We start from the raw sequence: 20,114 nt of genomic DNA, 5'->3' as shown, positions 1-20,114 counted from the left end.
GATAGTCGTCAACGTTATCGTGTCCCATTCTACAGCCCATATTTTGACCACCAGCCGCATGCACAGAGCGAGCTAGAACAACGCGTCATTCTCCTTGCGAACGAAAGAGGCGGGGTTCGAGGGCAACGCCGACTTCTGGTACGACGCACGGAAAACTTCAAATTTTCAGCATTCCCTCGGTTTTTTTCTTGCTTCCGGCGGCTTGCCTAATTTGTTCAGTCAACACAAAGTCGACAACAGAGGGGTCGGCAGGCACTCCTCAAACATTATAACACCTCGGTTAAAATTCTCTCAATGTCTGCTCTATCCGCCAGGAAAAATCCTGACTTGTATCACAACTTGGATGACCGTGGCGACGTGGCCGAGGACGAGATAGTGGTCATCACCAAAGCTAACGAAGTCAAACCGCCTAATCGTGTTCACACAATCAAGCCAGAAAAACAAAAAGTGGACAATAGTTGAAAGTAAGACACATTTTCTGGTGGTAAGACTAACGGGCTGCATGCGCTTTTTGCGCCATACAAAACCCTTATATACAAGCAAGCCCTAGTCCTGTTCATAGCATTGTAACGCCTGTTGGTACATTGCTTCCGCCTCTTTATCTTTCCCCTGGTCTAGATAAAGAAGGCAGATATTGTTAGCTGTATCAAGCGTTAACGGGTGGTTAGGACCCCATGCCTTTTTATAGCCCTGTAATGCCCTCTGGTACATGGCCTCCGCCTCTTTATGCTTTCCCTGCTCTGCGTAAAGGTTTCCGAGATTATAAATTGTATCAAGCGTTAACGTGTGATCGGAACCCCATACTTTTGGTAGCCTTGTATTGCCCGCTGGTATATGGCCTCCGCCTCTTCATGCTTTCCCTGCTCTGCGTAAAGGTTTCCGGGATTGCCGATCGTACCAAGCGTTGACGTGTGATCCGGCCCTCATTCCTTTTCTTTGCCTTGTAACGCCCGCTGGTACATAACTTTAGCCTCTTTATACTTCCCCTGATCTGCGTAGAGAAGGCCGAGATTGTTAATTGTATGAAACGTTGACGTGTCGTTCACACCCCATATCTCCTCTTTGCCTTGTAAAGACCGCTGGTACATGACTTCTGCTTTTTTATGCTTTCCTTGATCTAGGTAAAGGGTTCCAAGATTGTTGACTATATCAAGCTTTGATGTGTGATTCGGACCCCATGCCTTCTCATAGCCTCGTAGCGCCCGCTTGTGCATGATTTCAGCATCTTTATGCTTTCCCTGGCTCATGTAAAGATTTCCGAGATTGCCGACTATGTTAAACGTTGAAGTGTGATCCGAGCCGCATGCCTTTTCGAAGCATTGTAATGCCAGCTGATACATAGATTCTGCCTCTTTATGCTTTCCCTAATCTGCGTAAAGGAGGCCAAGACCTTCTGGTATCCAGGCACTAATCTCTTCGTCATTTCGTTCCTCCAATAGCTGCCCACACCGATCAGCATGCAGCAAAAGTCGGCGTTGAACCAGCCAGTATTGCGGGATTTCACGCCCGGGCAAATGCAAGCTTATGCATTCCATTACCACCATCCGTTTTTCTTTATCGTTCCCAGCCTAAATATGTATCATCCATGAATGTACACAAGCGTGTACGCTATATCCGGTCGATTCGTTTCCGTTCAAGGCTGCTGTTAAATGTGCTTCTACAAGCCCGTGGTCGCAAAAAAGCCGCATATTTCCCTCGAATCCGAGCTAGATTTTTTAGCTTTTGGAACCATTTGGGCCCGGTCTTCTGCCTCTCCCGCAGTAATTCGCACAACAGGTCCTCGTAACCGAAAAATGCCCACAATCGCAGTAGCCTTGCCGCAGATTCACTGTATTACTGTATCCGTGTAAATGAAATGTTCCATGTTGAATACATGGCTCGATCCTTATATGTAAGGAGCTGCGGGCTTAGCTTTTGCAGTCGACTCTATTCGGTCTCGTAATTTTGTAAATACTGTTTCCATGACGTCGCAACCTGCGCCAAATAGGTACCAGCCGTGGAAAGGGCAAGTGGTAAGCCGTCAAGTTCTACCGCAAGAGCGATAGCATCATTATCTAAAGCAGCAGAAAGCTAAGTAATCTGAAGAAATATAAAAACATTACGTACCATACTGAGCGCCTTTCCGAGCCGACGTTGACTCCAGAATGCGGAGACTGTCCTCCATTTTATGTGATTTACGTAATGGTAAAAGGTCTCCGATACGGTCGCAGATCAACAGCCATTTATCATTTCCTCGCTCGTTCAACCACCTCTTAACAGCATGCGATGCATCGCCGTATTGTCAAGACTCTTACCTCTTTCTGAGAAATACTCAAATTCAAGTTACAGGCTTGTTCAAGATCGGTCTTCAGCTTGTTTACCAGGGACTACAGCTGCGACCTGGCAAAGGATTATGGTGATACCGTCGTGTTTTTGGAATTCACCATTAATGGACCAATCTTTTCCACTGTACTCACGGCTTTTGCATGCCGCAGGAGAAGTCGGCTGAAACCTCGGGCGATAAGGGCAAGATGGAGAGTGGCACAGGTCTTGGAGATGGGGATCAATGCCTCATATCAAGCTATTAGTACCTCGAAATCAAAGGTAAGACAAACCAAGATCTAATTAATACAACAATACCCAAAATACACGCTCACTTCCTTTCATTTCTTGTGGTTGCCTTTCGTTTCAAAATCATTCTCACAACTTGCTTCCAGTCCCTAAATTTGGACATAATCGTCGACAAATCCTGAATTGATAAGTGATTGTTATCCCGGGCTCCGCCTATTCCATCGGTGCCAATTTTGATCGGTAACTCTTCGTTGTAGTACAAAGCGGCGGTTTCCGGGTAATTACCCGCCTTATGAAACAACTTCCGGGGTTCTTCCAATTCTAGCTCTTCGATATGTCTTTCCAACGCGATTGTTATACTGGTGCCTTTGATATGAACTTCGTGCGACTCGTTGTCGTACGAATGCGGTCTCAATGAGTCAAAGATTTGCTCCTTGGCATATTGGACATCGCCACCCCAATCGTTTGTGGTAAGCATAAGGTATACTTGATCACTACTCCCTTCGTAAAGTTTGAAAATGTCGTAGCCTATCAGAACAGGGACAGGCGGCAAAATCGGTTTGTCGTACGTTATGTTCATTACGGCGTTGAGCCAGTCTTCATTTTTGAAAATCTGGCCCCAAGGGTCTTTTGGTTCCTGTTGCATGGTTATGCTCTTTGAGTGTAAAGGTTGATAGTGCGTGTATGATATTCGTTAGTATGAAAAGGACAAACCTTGGTGTCTTCGATAGGAAGAACAAAAATGCATCGGAAGCTCGGATGTATTGCCTGTTTTCGGGTTGGGTTTGGGACTCGGCTGCGATCTAAAGGAGATTGAACTTGACGATGCGAACTTGCTGAAGGTTTGAATAATTGCAACTGCGTTTCTATAATTCGTAGAAAGCGTCAATAGTTGATAAATAATAAATTTCTGGTACCAGTATCAAACAAGTTCTTGGGCCGTGCGCCTGACGGTATCAGTACCAGATGCGTTAATGCACCCCGGTCTACAGAGTCGCTCGCATGGTGGTACCAGTATTGTGAACCCGCCTCACTATCCGCGCTGTACCAAACAGTGCACCAAAATCCAGGATACTGGTAGTATGGTCCCGCTGGGTACTGGTATCTATCCTAATGCAAAGATCCGGGATACTGGTACCAGGGTGAGAATTGCCCCACCTGAGACTGGTAGCTCTTCAGACCCTGGCTACCGGTAGCATAACGGTACTGGTCAGCGCATCATCCTGCGAAACTAGTACCAAGGCAGTACTGCTAGCCAGTGGGGCGGCCTTTTGCTTCATACTAGTACTGTCACACGGGGTAGGTACTGGTAGCCAGGGGAGCCAGGGGAGCCAGGGTACTGGTAGTTGGGAGCTAGTTGCGCTGGCGCAACTCATTGTTGTGGTACTAGTTACATACACTGGGTTGTCCCGAATTTTGTTTGTTCCTGGATCCAGCCGGTACCAGTAGATAGTCAACTGGTATGTATCAGATGTCAGCCAGAGACACAAAGCCCTTTACGACAAAAAACATGCCTCCAGTACGTCCAAGTAATACTGAACGCCGGCTAATTAGAAACGACTGTCGCAAAAAATTGGCTGATCATATATGTGAGTTTAATCTAACCTATCAACATGTGCGAGGCCAACAATTTTCAGACAAGAGTCTCGGACTCCAAGTCAAACCTGCTGAGGTCCGCCTTTTGCCGCGAGGATCCGATTTTTACACATGGCGAGTCCTTCCAGGCAACGAGGATATATGTTCCAAGATATTTTCAAAGAGTTTGAGTAACCATTCCGTCAACGCATTGCGGCTACTTCGTGAGGAGGTCGGAAAATCGTTTGAAGCGACTAAAACATCAGAAAATACAAACCTAGATGCTCAGGTAAGCAACTCCGTGGAAATTTAAAGGGAGACGATAATAACATTGTTTGCAGAAGCAGAGCTCGCTCATCACCCAACTTCAAGACGAAAATGCACAACTTTCTGACCAACTGCGAACGGTAGCGGGAGAACTTGCTGCAGAACGTGACCACCGAAAGGATCTGGAAGAAGAAAATCGAAATTTACGGGGCACGCAAAGTTTGTTAGAGAAGAAGCTTCAGGACCAAGCAGATACTGCAGAGAATTTTCGGAGGGTTTTAGCCAGATGTGTTACTGTATTACCCGTTCTCGAAAACATGAGGAAACAAATAGCGGAATCTCTGGGTGATGTTTGTCCAAATTAATTTACCATTAGTTTTGTCCGTCGTGCTGGTAGTCGCTGGTCAGAAGCAAAGTGCATTAAAGTTTCATGGGCTTAGGCGCCACAGCAGCGACCTTTCTCTATGCAGTGCTATTTCCAGTGAAGTACAGTTATCGCTCATCGAACAAAACAAACTTGCGCCTCGATCTGGGCACGGCCTGCGACGAAAATCATGATATACAGCCCATACATTTGTGCGCGCAATTGCTACGGGATAAATTTACACAAACGACCCATTACCTGCCATCAATCGAGAGCTTGGAAACAAAGCCTGACAACTCATCACAATAACCTTCCATATCTCTGTGGTTAGTCTGGTTCCGTTTCAGACACGATCTTAGTGCAACTGCTTCGCATCTCGCTGAGGACACGATGGGCGTTATCTGGGAAATCCCATAATGTTTCCGGGGCCTACTTGCGATGCGATTGTTTTGCTCCTCTCGAGAGTCTGCCCACCGCAGCTGTTTGGTTCTGGTGGTTCGCGGCAAAACCACTGTTTTCGGGGTTATTGGTCGGATGTATGCTGTGCGCAGGTGTTAGTGATCCGATCCAAAATCACGCTGCTGCTTGATCCAGATTAAAGAACACTGACAGGGTGCCCGTTCTTGCGGACCACTCAATAGCGTTGGCTCGCGGTGGTTGTGTTTCTCGCCCCACCTGCGCGCTTCGAATCTCAAACGCTCCCATTCATGTATTCGCCTTCGCTGTGATGGGGAGCGAATACTAATCTGAACGTTCTTGTCAACGTAGATGACAGTACACCGTTGATGGTGGTGGCTTTCAGTGAATCTAGGCAAGATATGGTGCAATGGGGATTCGTACGGATCGAACTGGCGGGTATAGTGCGTCAGGTCCCTACTAGCCCTTTCACTATTTGCGCTGCTTCCAGTATAAGATGCCATCTTTGACAGCGGTTTAGTTTGCTGAGCAATGAATGGATAGATTGGGGCCAAGTCATCTTTGTACTTGTCGCAACATTGGTAGCCTGCGGGCTCTGATTGATCCCAGAACCAGGGACTCGGGTGTATTGGCTCAGTCCAACTTACTGGACACCACTCGCGATTTTTTGAGGCCTGGAATGATTACCTGGCTTTCTATACTTTCTTCTCGGGAAGGCAAGTTCTTGTTATCAGCATTTGGAGAAACCTTTTCAATTGTCATTATTATGATGGAGTTACCAAAACCGATATTGTAACCCGCGCCCATCGCACCTGGTCATCCAGAAGAATCTACCTGCGAAGCGACTAACTTTTGCATTGCTCATTTCGGAACTTGTCCAGCAGGTATGGCAACACAACTCCCGGGGCCAAATATTCTCGATGACCCGCGCCAGTGGTCGAGAACCTCAATTGGGAGACGCAGAGGCGTCCCACAGGCTATAACAGCCTTCTCCATCGCTCCCAAAATCAATCTCAGAAACGTGCCTTGGACTGCCACACACTTCCATGGAAAATGGGGTTTTCGCATGGGCAGACTTTGTCATGGGTGGACATAGGTTGTTGGCGAGAATGTCGGAGCAAGCTGTCCGGGGCTCAAAATCCAGGATTCGGGATCAAAACTCCCTCTGGTGATTCGGTGTGCTCCAAAGGCCTGGGCAACAAAGGTGACAGCTTTAGCAGCATGAATCAGGGTTCATCCTAGCCCAACCAAAGTAACATTGTCTCAGGAGCGGGGAAATCACCGCTGCCGAAGAAGTGGAGATAAACCCGACAGTTCGGTATCACAAGAAAAACTGAGCCCAAGGCTGGTGCCAGCCCACCTGTAGATTTTCCTCTCCGATACAATTGGTCCAACCTCAGTTGTGCCCCATATATAGTGAAAAGCATGCAACTGTAGGATTACCCGGCGCTAAAAATTGCGGCTCCAGTAGGTACAAAAAATGTGATCGTGTTGGTTCTTGGTTCACGGTTCAAGCATGCGAATGTGTACACTACGTGTACATCGCAGAACAGATACATGCTTCTTTCTTGTCAGTCAACCACCATTTCCAACGCTCAAAAATGTGGCCACAGTTGAACACTCGCCGCATGCTGAAGGCGTGCCGCAGCCATAAAATAAGATAAACAGCCCATTTATAAGATTCTTCCTTCGTTGTGCAAATACAGAAGCAAGTCATAAGCAAGTTGGTCCAGTTTTCTGACGAGCTTTCTGACTTCATCCAGTTCCAACAGCTCTTTGCGACTGGCAAAAACCTGAATAACAGCATTTCGCATATCCCGATCAGTATCAATAGTGGAACTGTATGCTTCGATAGCCGCATCAAGAAAATCCTTTGTGTTCCAGGCCTCTCCTGCAGATGATTTAAATTTGACAACGGCTAGGGCTTTGAGACCGCCGATGGCATAGTTTTCCGCAATAGCGTACACTTTGGCGTGTAGAAGAAGATCAGGGGCGCTTGCGTTCTGCTTAATCTCCGCGAGTTGGATGCTAGGGTCATGGGCCGGTTTATAGTCGAGGAGGTATAGATACTGTATCATCATGTCAACCACAAGGGGTTCGTTGTCGTGCAGCGTTATTACGCCCTCAAAGCCCTGCTATACGTATCTTTAGCTAAAAACGCTATTTATGGAGAAGGATGCTCCTTGCCTTAATATGACGGCATTTTGCGGCTAAAAACTTGGACCGTGGACAGACGATGGCACGGTGGACCGGGTAATTCCTGGTGGCAGAGGCTATAGTAATATCTGAGTAGTCTCCTGTGAGATATATCCTATTGCATTGTTAGCGAAAGTATACCAGGGATGCAAATCATGACCTGCATTACCTCTCAAGAGATTCTAAAAGCTCTCTTTTTGGTCGCACACCCATTGTTGCTTGGGCTTGTGTAGGAACTGAGGCAGGTGCAGTGACGGGCGCTGGTTCTACTGTCTCTGACGGACGAAGCTCTGGGAACGCAGCCTGGGCGAAGATGGAAGATTCAAATACTCTGTCTTCCTGGAGCGATCGCAGTATGGCGTTCAGGCGCTTGGTAGAAAGGCCAGCTACCGAAAGATGATTCTCGTTGATAAGAGATTTGACGGCCTTCTTCGTTCGGAGTTCTGCGTTTTCTGGGCTTGAAAAGACAGCCTGACAAGCCTCGTTGCGGTAAACCGCTATTTTTTCGGATCTGGAAGGCTGAGGTTCTGGTTCTTTTCTTGGCATCATGTCTGATCCGGTAAAGATAATTTGCCGCTGCTTGCCTTCCAATGGGGACAAAGCTATACGATGGGTGGCAGCTTCCATTAAATCCGGTATATATTACCTTGAGCGCCATACAGGGCGTGGTGTTTCATTTCGATAGGCTTGAGGGCGAAGAAGTAAACTGGAAGAATTAGAGTTTACATCGAAATTGAACCATTACAACAATCGGCGTATTTTGGCGACATGTTCCTTCTTTTAGGCCTTGTCTCTTATATCGGCACCGGATGCGTGAGACGAGGAGGGCCCACGCAAAACTGAAATAGGAGACTTTGAAGCCATAACAAGGGACTAGGAGCCATCCCGTATCTTGTGCTGCTCAAGGGTAAAAGTTGATGGTAGAAACTTTCGGGTCTGCTCAATAGATCTGTGATTAACTCCCAGCAATTTCACCATCCTCAACTAAACCTTCACAGACCCAACAGTTGGGGTGCTGCTATTTAGAAAGCATAATTTTGGATCCAAGCCCAGCCCAGTTCATTTAGATCAGCAGAAAGACAAGCTTGGCTAGAGATATAACTTTCGATCCAAAGTGAATCGCTTTTGATGCATAGCAAGAACACCTGATAACATTTCCAACCAGAGGTACGTGGGAGACATCGCGAACGCAATCCGCCGGCGCCGATTGCGCCGAAAAATAGAATTTCAGCATCAGTCCACAGCGTTTGTGCAATATCTATCTCATGACATCCCGAAAACTTTACAAGTCTAAAGCAGTCCAACAATGCTGACCGGGTGGCTAGAGTCTAATCTGCCTCCTATGAGACTAGGCATGACATCGAACTTTGTCAGTTGAGGTTCGAAATGCAAATTTTCACATAAGAAGCAAGCTGCCCCAACGCTATGTTCTAAAAGGTATATAAGCACACATCATGCACGAACGATTATGACAATAACTCCTGTGCTGGTCGCCAACATTGTTTATCCTTAATATCAATCCTGTAACTCGTTCTCTGTCCCACCAGCTCCGAAATGGGTGACGCTCGGGAGGCCTGCCCTTCTCAGCTGATCAATCTAGGGTCAACTCTGGAAGGTCTTCAGGGCAACCAGCGACGCCTCCTGCTCGATACAGTTAGTCAGGTGCGAAAATGTGGTTTGGGCGGTATCCTCTCTCTCCCACAGATTGTCGTGTGTGGAGATCAGTCCGCTGGAAAGAGCTCCGTGCTAGAAGCTTTGACCGAGATTCCCTTCCCTAGAAGTGACAATCTTTGCACAAGATTTGCTACCGAGATAAGCCTCCGCCGTGAGGCCCAAGAAAAAATCACCGTCAAGATTGTACCTTCCTGCACGCGTAGCAAGCAAGAGCAGGTTTCTATCAAGGCATTTTCCGAATCTATCACTAGCCTCAGCGATTTGCCAAGAATTATGGATGCTGCAATGAAGATCATGGGCATCAGTTTGTCCAACAATAAACCATCTATCAGCGCTTTTGCCTCGGACACGCTTAGTATCGAGATCGATGGCCCAAATCGTCCACAACTTACCCTGGTCGACATTCCGGGCCTCATTCAGGCTTCCACAAAGGGTGTTTCTGAGAACGACGTGGCGACAGTTAAGGAAATTACGGACCGCTATATTTCCCAGAATCGAACCATTTGCCTTGCGGTTATTTCAGCTACCAACGACGCAGCCAACCAGGGAATCCTTCAGCAAGTCCGCAAGTTTGACCCGAAAGGAGAGCGAACACTGGGTGTTATTACAAAGCCCGACAAGTTAGAGGCGGGTTTTGGCTCCGAAGCTAAGTTCATTGAGCTTGCACGTAATCAAGATGTCTTCTTCGAGCTTGGCTGGCATGTCGTCAAAAACCGAATGTTTAGCGAGCAAGACTTCTCGTTTGAGGAGCGGAACTCTTCTGAGATGAACTTCTTCTGTACCTCCAATTTCAGGAGTCTGCCCAAAGAGATGCTCGGCATAGACACCCTGCGTTCTCGGCTTAGCCATCTACTCTTCAACCACGTGAGGAGCGAGCTACCACGGCTGATGAGTGATTTGGACATGGCTTTAGAATCATCCAAGCGTGATATGGAGCCTCTCGGAGACTCCAGATCCACGGCTGCGGAGTGTCGACAATACCTAGCGCAATTGAGCATGGATTGTCATGAGATCTGTAAGGCTGCTTCCAACGGTTACTACGAACACGAGTATTTCAAGATCAAAGATGGCGGGGAATTCACTCTCAGCAAGAAGAGCATCATTTCTCGGCCTCGCGTAGCCGTTCAACACTGGAACAATAAGTTTTCAGAAGATATCCGGACTGAGGGGCACAAATACCAGATTTCTAGAGTCGATCCTGGGGAACTGGATCCCATCGACATAACCGAAGAGGGTTTTGGCAAGTCCAACAAGGACCCAAAGAGAATGTCAAAAGCCGAAGCTTACAGCTGGGTTAAGGGAGTAGTTCTACGCTCACGAGGAACGGAGCTATTTGGCAGCTTCAACCCTCACGTCGTCGCAGAGCTTTTTTGGGAACAATCACAGCCGTGGGCTGAGCTGGCCAATGCTCACGTAGATCTGATCTGTGATATTTGTGAGAGTTTTCTCACACATCTTCTCGAGAAGAAAGGCGCGAAGGATGTTACGCCTCGCATCTGGTTGGTTCTGCGCTACCGAGTGTTTTTGATTGTCTTGTTGCTAATAGTAGAGAAAAAGGCCCATTATCAAGAACCGCCTTCAGCAGCGTAGAGCAGCAGCTCACGACGAGCTGAGAAAGCTCCTCGAAGACCTCAAGGGGTTTCCTATCAATTACAATCACTACTATACTGACAATCTCCACAAAAGCCGCCAAGAGAAGCTCAAATCCCACCTCAAAGCCAGCAAACCTGGTTATTTCGAGCACCATGCAAGTATGAATTGCAGTCGAGGATTACACTATGAAAAGTTTGATGTAGCCACGGTAGTTGGGATGGTATCCACAATTTGCACCAAAGCCAATGCCGATATGGAAGACTTCAGCTGTGAAGAGGCAATAGAATGTTTGTTGGCCATTTACAAGGTAAACACTCCATCTCATCAAACAAGTCACAGAAGTTATTCTAATCTATCTTCTTTATAACCAGGTCCAACAGAAGGTTTTTGTTGCGAATGTTACCACACAGGTGATCGAACGCCAAATTCTTCGCGGCCTCGACCATGTTTTCTCTCCCCCAGTCGTTGCGGAAATGAGTGACGCCGAGGTCATATCTGTCGCTCTCGAGGGCGCTACAGTACAAAATCAGCGAAGCTTTCTATTGGACCGTATTTCCAAGCTTGAAGAGGGCCGCGACATCTTTCGCACCACCGTGGGAACAGTCATAGTCTCGTAGGCAGTTATGAGGATCCTATCAACCACGTTATCGACCTTTTAAGTGTTAGCAAGGACGTGGAAGACCAGGGTTTGTGAGCCAACTTCATCTTAGTTTCTGGCTACCTAATCCTTGCTCATTTCGGGTGCCACTTCTGCCAAACTGGTATAGCAACGACTCCAAACGCCCAAATATCTCAGGTCGTTCACGCGATTGTATGTGGAGAGATTCGGGTGGGAGATACCTAGGCGTCCCACAGGCCAGCGCGTTCTCCGAAGTACCCAAACGGCTTCCCAGTTGCTCTTTCTATTGTACTGAGGCGCATTTCAGCCACACACTTCCACTGAAAATGGAGTTTCTGATGCGAGGTCTTGCAGCCTTTGTCCTGAGATTATCGGTCCCAGTCGCTGAAGAGGCCGGCTGGAAAAAAGTCCCTCAAACAAAACTGTAATATCTCTGCTTATGGCCTGCAGACGGAGACAAAAAGATGTCCATGATCCGGCGTCGACGCACATATCCTCTAATTTCAACTGCTCTAATAACTGATGATGTATGATGAAATCCAAAAGGTCATCTTCTGAAATGCAAAAGCTATTTAGCTTCACCCACTTCAGCGCACCCCAACGCAAGTGTGACATCCGTATGCTTTTAATCCAGTGGTGAGATGACTGGATAGAGAGACGCTCGAGATTTGGAAAATGTGTCAGAAATTTCAGGGCGAATTTGTCTGATAGTTGAAGGGCATTGATGCAAAGGTGTGTAATGCATGTGAGATCTTTTTCGATTTGGATGTGACGAGTATCCAGGACGCCAGTAATTATGAGCTTCCTGGCTTTGGACGAGTCTTCTATTGCGCGGAGAACTGTTGTAAAGCTGTTTCCAACGGTACACAACGGAAAAAGGGCTTTCGCATGTGTTTGCGGATACCTCTTGATATATTCGTGCGACAGTTCGATGCATTGCAATGACGGTAAATAAAAAAGAAGGTTCCGCAAATATAATTCTGGATTCAAACAGCGACCCTTCCATACTCCATTGTATAAAACAAGTTCTTTTGTTTGACTTAGCGAACCATACGGGGAATGCGCAATGCTTCGGATCGATTTGGGGCAGAAGTTGCTGATAAAGACTTTTTGGGTCAAATGTGGAAACCCTACGTAAGCGAGCTGACTGTGGACGAACCGACAATTTTTGAGGTCTCGAACAGGCAGAAACACCAAAATTGCACTTAGAAGTTCCGGCGGTAGAAAAAGAAACATCATTAAGTCGGGTTTGGCCTGAGGATTTAGATATTGGCAATGAAGATTAAACCTATATGTTTATATTTGAACGCGTTTCCCGAAGCCCCTAACCCGGTTCCGGCACTTTAAGCATTTTGTGGTACCTGTTTTCAGAAACCAGGTTTTAGGATTACCTGCAGCTACCTGGGACTTCAAATCAGGCCCATGACCGATTGCCCAGTTTCCTTATGGAGCCGTTGGTTGCATTTCCTGTCTAACTTCAACCGCAGTAGCGGAATCGAACGTAATGAATTCATTCTCGTTCTCAATGATCCTCAACCTCCCCAGCTCGCCAGCATGTCTCAGGGATGACGAGGTTTCTTTCTTCACTGCAGAACTTTTTACCTTTTCAGCTCCACTATTGTTACCGCCACATCATTGGCCTCACGAAAAAGTACAGCTGCGATTGTTCAAGCGTTCGATACGGATTTAAAGTGGTTGGCCCACTAGCTAGCGTGAGTTTAAATGAATGCACCCAATATAATTTGGGCCAAATCTATTTTCCGCTTTCAGTACAGACATTCAATCTTTAGAATTTCGAAACGGCCTAGGTAAGTCTACTTGACAAGATCTAGAAATGGCTGCACGATAGTAGCAAAAATCTACTGTTGGCTCTAATCACCATCTGCAAAAGTATTTCGAAGTAGCTGCAAGTGCCCCCTTGCCGTTTGGCTGCAGATCCACTACAACAGTGTGAGCGGGTCAGCAAACTACTTAGCTCGACTTGTAGAGGAACGGTTTTTATTGACCTAGGCTGTAGCAGTTCCAAGCATTGATGCAGGTAGTTTCCGCGGCGCAAGCGGTCGGTAAAATGCTACCCCGAAGCCCATAACGTTTACGTGGATCATTGATGTTGCCAACAACAACACTGTGTACGCTGCAACTACTACGCAAAGTGGCTTCGCCAGCGTGTTGTGCCTTCATCCTTCAAAGATAACGATTAACTTCTATATTTACTTCTTTGTTCGTCGCACGTTGCTCGCCATTGAATTGATCCATTTTTTGCGCCCTGAAAGAGGCTTATCGACCTCAAGTTGGATCTTTCAGCCAATTTTACTGTTAAACGGATATTGGAAAGCGTGTTTTTTTTCTTTACTGTACAGGCGTATCTTATCCCCCCAAAACAGTGGCCCACCAAGATTTTGAATCAACCTGGAACTCCCGACCAACTACTGTACTAGGTTCTGCTTGACAATTTCTTGGCTCATGCTTGGTAAGGTTGGCATACCGTTCGCGCACCTTGGAATAACCTTGTATCTGGTCAAAGTCGAAGAAGTCTCTCGCATGCATCCAACCAATACAATAATCTTTGTCGAGGTATACAACGGGAAACCACCGATCATATGCTAGGCTGCCTGCGTTTTCATAACCAGACGCCCATCCAACGATCTTCCCGTTGTCAACATCGAAGCAGTCGCTTTTGGGCAGGTCTTTCATGTCAACCCTCGCATCGTCCCAAGAGAGAATGACCACATGCCAGTAGATTCCAGGCCTCCAGCGACCATGATATAAGCCCCCAGGGAGAAGTTTGGTAGACTGTTTCTTCTTTTTCTGGCGCTTTGCCCCTGGAACCTTTTCGCGTTGGGCTGCATATGTCTTTCGACCAGTACGGACCTTACGGTCAACACAGGCGGTCCCGTAGTCTCCGATGGGCCTGCCGCAATATTTTGCTTTTGCTTCCTTACTCGCAAAATTGGCTGGTGAAGTTGGCGGACGTCTTGCAATGCCGTTCAAACAGGATGGGTCGGGAAACTTTGATTTTGGCTGTGCCTGGAACGGGATGCCATCATTGACTAAAGAGTATTAGTTAGCAGGATAATGATACAAGTGCAAATCGCTCGCATCTGATTGTAAGAATTTTATTTGCTTTCGGAATGCTTTTGACTTACGATTGCCATCATTGCCACCTCTTTCTGCCATTTTATCGCTGCCGATACACCGGAAAGGACGAGTTCGTAGTGAAAGCTGATCGTTCATTCGTATAAAAAGTCATCCAGCTGATTTGCATCGCTCAAATCTACGGAAACAAGTCTTTTAAATTTCGGGGGGAGGAGTTTTTAAATCAAGCCTTGTGCACCGGGCGTTGGGAGTTGGATGTGACCAACACAATCACTATCACATATATTGTGGATATTGTGATGTTGGTTAATCCAAACCACAGGTTGTGTGGGCCGGTGTTTTGGTAACAATTCACACCCGACAACCTGGTTACCAATAATGGTTTCTGCCATCCTCAGTGGATACGTCGTTAGCCGCTGAATATCACACCATGTCGAAAATCCCGCAAACGTCTTGAACTGGATTAGTTATGAACGCGACCAGGGCCAAAGGTAGGCTGCGGGGGCTGACGGAGCATTCAATCTCGGCCCTGGCATAACCACGAGCGAGGTGCTCGAATACCGTACCTCTAGTTTCACTCTGTTAGTGAAGAGCTGTGCCGAACTGTTTCTTTCGATACTTCTAGTCTATCCCCTCATACATTCCTAGAAGCTGTAATTCGACATATGACCTTGTGCTCACTAAAATGAGCGACCTGACATTTCCGCCCGCAATAACTGATGGCTCTACACCTCGCGCACAACATCAACGGCACTGAAGCCTTTCCGCAATTTGCGCATTGCGCCTGTGCCGGCAACGAAACCTTCCCATTCTCACTTCCGCTTTCTACCGCCGCCAACAAGTCTTCCGCCCTCTTTCTCGCCAATCTCAACACCCGCTGTTCGCCCAAGCTAACGTGCGCCGCAGCCCATGCATTCCCTCCCAATTCATAGGCGCCCTCCGCAAGTTGTTCTTCTAACTTTTCCAGTTGCGTTCCGAAATTGTCTAAAAGTCCACAGAGCGATTCCACCAAAAACCGCAAGACTTCCGCTTCGTTAGAGTCGCTGATCTTTTCCGTGGCATCAATTCGCCGAATCGCCATGGCAGCGAGTTCTGATGCACCCGATCGCTGAATACGGAGGTATCGAAGGACATCGTTTGGTAGCGGATCGGTTAGACTGAGGGAAATAGTGGAGGTTGAATCGAGTCGACCTGATACCCAGAGCTTGTGCTTTTGCGCAAAAAAGGGCGCTTCAGGGTGCGTTGTAAGAACGAGATCATAGTTGTCATTAGAATTACCGGGCATGACAAAGCCATAGAGACGTAAGAGGCGACTATTCGGAACAGATCCATAGTAGATAAAAACCTGGAAGAGTATTCCCCTAGTGAGCGCGCAACTTGGTACCAGCAGAGTCAAGATTAACATACCTGATCTCCAGCTTCATAATCCTTCCCCGCAAGAACAGAGAGGGTTTTAGAAGATGCATCGTAGGCGTGACACTGTTTAACATTGTCCGAGTGATTCAGCATGTCTGCGAAGGGCGCCAAAAGTCGAATCGAATTTCCATCGGGCAGTACGAAATCCATTGCACGACTCCACACGGTGCAGAGAGCCCACTTGTACTAAAAAAGGGAGAAGAAGCGTTAGTGGTCAATTCACAACATCCATCGCACGTGAATAACACCTACATCTTCAATAGTAAATTGTTCGAGTGGAAAAATATCCCGATGCTGCAAAAGCAATCGCATGACCAATGCCCTGTAATCATCCTCTATCCGTTGCTTCAGTTGCTTCGTGAGGGTGTACAGCGAAGTGCCCGCGCAGACCTCCAACTCATCCTCAGCAAAGAAGATGCTGGAAGAGTAACTTGGTGGTAACACTGCCACATGGCTTCGCAGGCCGTCGTATCCCGACTCACGCGATCGGACAAAGAGAATGTACGTCGCCAATGTGTCCTCTACAGACAATGGTGGCCGCGCAGAGCGCAGGGCTGGTCCCAGAAGTGAATCGGCATAAGCCTGCTCGACTGTCCAGAGACTGCCGCATGGAATGGTGAGAATCTTTTCCCCTTCCTTGAAATGCCTCAGTGTTCTGACACCGCGCCCGGTGATGGGGAAGTCGGCAAGCTCCAAGTCGTCCAAGCCTACCGCTCCAGTTTCTTTCAGCCAACTTTCCATGGAAGCAGATCAGAGAGGTACCGTGAAGAAGTTATATTTACGCTTATTGACGTTAGGCTTTCGTTAGTAGAGGTTCGGCTCTTCAGTTTGGAAGGTCGAAATTGGGCTTTTCGTGTGCGGAGGTAAAACGGCGTTTGCCACCCGCTTGCAAAATCGGGCCGAGAGTGGCGCAATATTCAAACCCCACAACAAAACCCCGCACCTCTCGGCTTCGGGAGGGCATCCAGCAGAACCTGAACGCCAGAGGCAGAGACAAAGAGGAATGGCAAGTTGAGCTTGTCCAAAAAAAAAAAAAAATACAGAACAGTTCAAGCGTCTCCAGAATAGCCGCCTGCGGCACACGATCACCATAATGGCTTCGGATATCGTTTCCGCACTGACGTTTATCATACAGTTTGGGGTTGAAGTCAAGGACAGACTTGACTCGCTCAACCAAGCTGCCGACGAACTTAAACTGCTCAACGTTACCCTTGTGTCGTTATTGAAAGCATTTGAGAATCCTACAAACAAGATCAACACCGAAGGCTCCGAGTTTTTGGTTATGCTAGAAATTTTGGACAGCATCAAAGATTCTTGCAAGAAATGCGCCAATGCCCTAGATAAAAACCGTGCTGGAGCGACAGATGCGACTAAAATAGAGTTGTATGGCAAGAAATTTTTCAAGCGGCTATGGAATCTCTACAGGATCCCTGATATCCTCACAGAAATCCAGCACAAGGCCGCACAACTACAACAAATATCCATGGCAGTAGTCGTGGCATCTACTTTAGTTGTCAACGACGTTAGGACGCAACAGGGACAGATGAGTGGGAAGGAAATTGTGGAATCCGCCCATTTTGTTAAAGAGACAACTTTACATTATCTCAGCACGGATCTTGCTAGCATAGACTAGATGATGGGAAATCTTATGAACGAATGCACAAACCTTCGGCAACAACTTCAGGAAGCTACTCTTCTTCCTGACACTTCTGCTATTCAATTTTATCAATCGCAGAACCCAGAAGCAGCATCGTTTTGGAAGGATCGGTTTCAGAACGACGAACTCAATGTCTCAGCATTCCGATACGAGGCAAGTACACTCAAATGGATTTTTTATTCCCAATACTTCTGCATCCTGCTGACATACGCTTACTTTACAGACGCTATACGTTTCTTGGGCACGTTTCGTACATGAGGTAGAAGCGTCTTTTGTTCTCAAAAAGATACCGACTGGGGTTTGTGAAGCCAGAAACATGGAACTCGCTCGCCAGGAAGGATCTTGGTATCGCATCGATCAAAACGGCACGCGTCGTCTTTCTACTATTCGGCCTCTTTGGCTCCCGCCTCTTCGGTCTGCTCTCGATCCCCTGCACAAAGGCTACGTCAAGCCTCGGGACTATTTCAACCTTCTCCAAGACTCTACATTGTCCGACACCCTTAGAAAATTGACCCTCGAAAACGCAGGCTACGGTATGCTTGTCGAATGTGAAAGGGCTTCCGGGGATCTTGCCTTACCGGCGGCCATCGAATCACCGTCCGATCACGTTGGCTGGATCTCTGCACAAATCGTGGCCGTTCCAGCACCCGATGAACTTGGAATCATTACCGAACGAGAGGTCATGAAATTAAACGGCGAGGACCTTTTTTCTTACTTCAATGATGCTGCCCCAGACGTCCACGTTTACGTACGTTACCTGCAGACGGGTCAAATCGAGCGGAAGAGTCTCTCAAAGCAAGTCCGTCCGATCGGTGGCATTAACATCGGCGCTACGCTGTCTGTCCGGTATGCACTGGAATCAGGGGGTCATGCTTGGAGCTGCGACCTTCCAATTACCGAGTTCAAGGCATGTTACGGAGGACAGTACATCATTACGGCGGGTGTGGGTTCGAATGCCATAGTGTTTTCCACAAGGCCACTCAAGCTTTCCTTTGACACCATGTTGCGTCATGAAGACAACTCCTCGAGTTCTGTCATACCAGAGTTAGACTGTACGCTTTTGGGGCCATCGAAGGTATTCACCGACCCACCAAAAGCTGGCGAAAAGGTTCAGGTACGTATTTTATCTTCTAGAACCTCGGCAATGAATTTATTAAGGGTTGACTGACATTCTTTGATTTGGCTAGATCGAGCACAATGGGCGTTGGTACGACTCGAGAGTCACAGTTGTGGACGGCGATGAGATAGAGTATATCGATTGGGACTGTTTACCAGAGCAAGTCTCAACCAATTCCACGGAAGCTCAGGATGGTAGTGGAGGGGATAAGAATGATAGCGACAGCTTTGGCTTTACCGAAGAGCAGCTCACGCAACTCGGGAAGGGCACACGGCGGCTGTGGCGACCATGGTGCAGAAACCTCAGGGCGTACGATGTTCGACCTTATCGTTGCTTCCATATCGGCGACTCTGTCGAGGCACCCGTCATGTATCCGGATTTCCGATTCCATTACCATGTTACAGACGACTCACAGCTCTACCTCCCTGCTCGAATCGTTGACGTCCAGGGGGACCAATATGTGGTCGAATTCAGCCCTGCGCTTTCGGTTCATGAGTGGTGGCCAGGGAGGATTCCCAAGGGCGAACAGGTAGAGACTGTGCCAAGATCCGGTGTCAAAGTGGAAAACCCGTTCGATTTTAATCGCGTGACGTTAGGCATGGATCAGGTACGCCCTCTCTCCGTGGGGCCACGACCGGCTCTGGGTGTTCAGTCAGTGAAGCCGTCTTGGTGGAGTTCATTTCAGGGTGTTCAAATCTGCAGTCTTGAGGATCTTTTGGAGCGGAGTCTGTGGAATAATAACGGCGATAGTCAGCAAACGGGTGGCATATTATAAGTGGTTCGTCTTTTCCCCCCGCCATGATCAGAGGCCGAGGGATGCACAGAGCATATAATACTGTCATCATCGCGTTCGTTATACTCATCATCTACCACAATACACCACCGGAGTCAATGCCATGAAATGCGCTGTACCGAGAGTGCAATGGACCTTGATAGCCTCCGCCTACCTTGAAATTTCCTTTGATCTCTGATCAGATGTCAGAGAGCGCTACAAGCAGAAGTCGGTCAAATAGAGGTGGTATATCGATTGGAGCATGAGCGCGCTCGTTGGGTTTTATTTTGATCCGACCGCGTTTGGATTAGAAAAGGGTTGTTTATACGGCCTGCGCCTTTCTCAGAGACGCCCAGTGAAACCCATTTGATAAAAGCAATTGAATGTACACAGTTTAGGTTCATGTCTTGATGAGATGAAAAACGATTCGGTTTTTGTGGAATATGAATGTATTGGAGTGTGCCCTTTTGTACTCGAGACCCCCGCCTTCGATGTACGATCCCATCGTCTCATTTCATCTCTAGCCCCAAATGTACTACTACTACATAGATTAACATTTTGTTGGAACCATCCTTTGGCCATGAGAAAACTTGGTGTGATTTCTTGGCTGCAAAGGCTGCAAGATGGTGCCATTACCAGCCCGTATATGTTTTTCAATTTTATTCGATAGTGCAAATTAATGCCGTTGAGTTATTACATCGCTAATGTTTCTTCAAAAGCTTGTGCATTCAGTGAAACCAAATTTGAGAGACTTCGTATAAGTTGAGAAGCCTTTCCTTTATCAATAGAGGTTAGGGAGGA

The 20,114-nt window shown here is 47.4% G+C and overlaps 10 protein-coding genes across 10 annotated transcripts; 5 read left to right on the top strand and 5 right to left on the bottom strand.

Annotated features, from left to right (window-relative positions):
- Positions 1 to 1,364: 1,364 nt before the first annotated feature.
- Positions 1,365 to 1,688, bottom strand: PpBr36_05760 (uncharacterized protein; the record flags this gene model as incomplete). Its single annotated transcript, XM_029892912.1, has 2 exons — positions 1,365 to 1,568; positions 1,596 to 1,688. 2 exons carry the CDS (start codon positions 1,686 to 1,688, stop codon positions 1,365 to 1,367), a joined length of 297 nt encoding a protein of 98 aa, XP_029746515.1.
- A 238-nt stretch (positions 1,689 to 1,926) lies between these two features.
- On the bottom strand, positions 1,927 to 2,164 carry PpBr36_05759 (uncharacterized protein; the record flags this gene model as incomplete). Its single annotated transcript, XM_029892911.1, has 2 exons — positions 1,927 to 2,054; positions 2,107 to 2,164. 2 exons carry the CDS (start codon positions 2,162 to 2,164, stop codon positions 1,927 to 1,929), a joined length of 186 nt encoding a protein of 61 aa, XP_029745640.1.
- Positions 2,165 to 4,021: 1,857 nt separating this feature from the next.
- PpBr36_05758 (uncharacterized protein) lies at positions 4,022 to 4,757 on the top strand (the record flags this gene model as incomplete). Its single annotated transcript, XM_029892910.1, has 3 exons — positions 4,022 to 4,069; positions 4,193 to 4,414; positions 4,467 to 4,757. 3 exons carry the CDS (start codon positions 4,022 to 4,024, stop codon positions 4,755 to 4,757), a joined length of 561 nt encoding a protein of 186 aa, XP_029745641.1.
- A 415-nt stretch (positions 4,758 to 5,172) lies between these two features.
- On the top strand, positions 5,173 to 5,501 carry PpBr36_05757 (uncharacterized protein; the record flags this gene model as incomplete). Its single annotated transcript, XM_029892909.1, has 2 exons — positions 5,173 to 5,309; positions 5,369 to 5,501. 2 exons carry the CDS (start codon positions 5,173 to 5,175, stop codon positions 5,499 to 5,501), a joined length of 270 nt encoding a protein of 89 aa, XP_029745658.1.
- Positions 5,502 to 6,846: 1,345 nt separating this feature from the next.
- On the bottom strand, positions 6,847 to 7,915 carry PpBr36_05756 (uncharacterized protein; the record flags this gene model as incomplete). The annotated part of the gene is made up of 3 exons (XM_029892908.1): positions 6,847 to 7,308; positions 7,409 to 7,484; positions 7,539 to 7,915. 3 exons carry the CDS (start codon positions 7,913 to 7,915, stop codon positions 6,847 to 6,849), a joined length of 915 nt encoding a protein of 304 aa, XP_029745659.1.
- A 1,008-nt stretch (positions 7,916 to 8,923) lies between these two features.
- Positions 8,924 to 11,895, top strand: PpBr36_05755 (uncharacterized protein; the record flags this gene model as incomplete). Its single annotated transcript, XM_029892907.1, has 5 exons — positions 8,924 to 9,022; positions 9,074 to 10,542; positions 10,601 to 10,943; positions 11,008 to 11,249; positions 11,802 to 11,895. 5 exons carry the CDS (start codon positions 8,924 to 8,926, stop codon positions 11,893 to 11,895), a joined length of 2,247 nt encoding a protein of 748 aa, XP_029745642.1.
- Positions 11,896 to 12,759: 864 nt separating this feature from the next.
- On the top strand, positions 12,760 to 13,159 carry PpBr36_05754 (uncharacterized protein; the record flags this gene model as incomplete). Its single annotated transcript, XM_029892906.1, has 2 exons — positions 12,760 to 12,906; positions 13,088 to 13,159. The coding sequence occupies 2 exons, from the start codon at positions 12,760 to 12,762 to the stop codon at positions 13,157 to 13,159; spliced, it is 219 nt and encodes a 72-aa protein (XP_029745657.1).
- Positions 13,160 to 13,664: 505 nt separating this feature from the next.
- On the bottom strand, positions 13,665 to 14,489 carry PpBr36_05753 (uncharacterized protein; the record flags this gene model as incomplete). Its single annotated transcript, XM_029892905.1, has 2 exons — positions 13,665 to 14,305; positions 14,402 to 14,489. Coding segments are annotated over 2 exons (729 nt in total), but the record flags the coding sequence as incomplete, so codon positions are not given.
- A 483-nt stretch (positions 14,490 to 14,972) lies between these two features.
- PpBr36_05752 (uncharacterized protein) lies at positions 14,973 to 16,508 on the bottom strand (the record flags this gene model as incomplete). The annotated part of the gene is made up of 3 exons (XM_029892904.1): positions 14,973 to 15,696; positions 15,759 to 15,953; positions 16,020 to 16,508. 3 exons carry the CDS (start codon positions 16,506 to 16,508, stop codon positions 14,986 to 14,988), a joined length of 1,395 nt encoding a protein of 464 aa, XP_029745656.1. The 3' UTR covers positions 14,973 to 14,985.
- Positions 16,509 to 16,860: 352 nt separating this feature from the next.
- On the top strand, positions 16,861 to 19,316 carry PpBr36_05751 (uncharacterized protein; the record flags this gene model as incomplete). The annotated part of the gene is made up of 3 exons (XM_029892903.1): positions 16,861 to 17,674; positions 17,733 to 18,538; positions 18,612 to 19,316. Exons 1-3 carry the CDS (start codon positions 17,401 to 17,403, stop codon positions 19,314 to 19,316), a joined length of 1,785 nt encoding a protein of 594 aa, XP_029745653.1. The 5' UTR covers positions 16,861 to 17,400.
- Positions 19,317 to 20,114: the final 798 nt, after the last annotated feature.

The sequence above is a fragment of the Pyricularia pennisetigena genome (genome assembly GCF_004337985.1).
Source record: "Pyricularia pennisetigena strain Br36 chromosome 4 map unlocalized Pyricularia_pennisetigena_Br36_Scf_6, whole genome shotgun sequence".
Lineage (NCBI taxonomy): Eukaryota > Fungi > Ascomycota > Sordariomycetes > Magnaporthales > Pyriculariaceae > Pyricularia > Pyricularia pennisetigena.
This window is presented reverse-complemented; position numbering and strand designations above follow the sequence as displayed.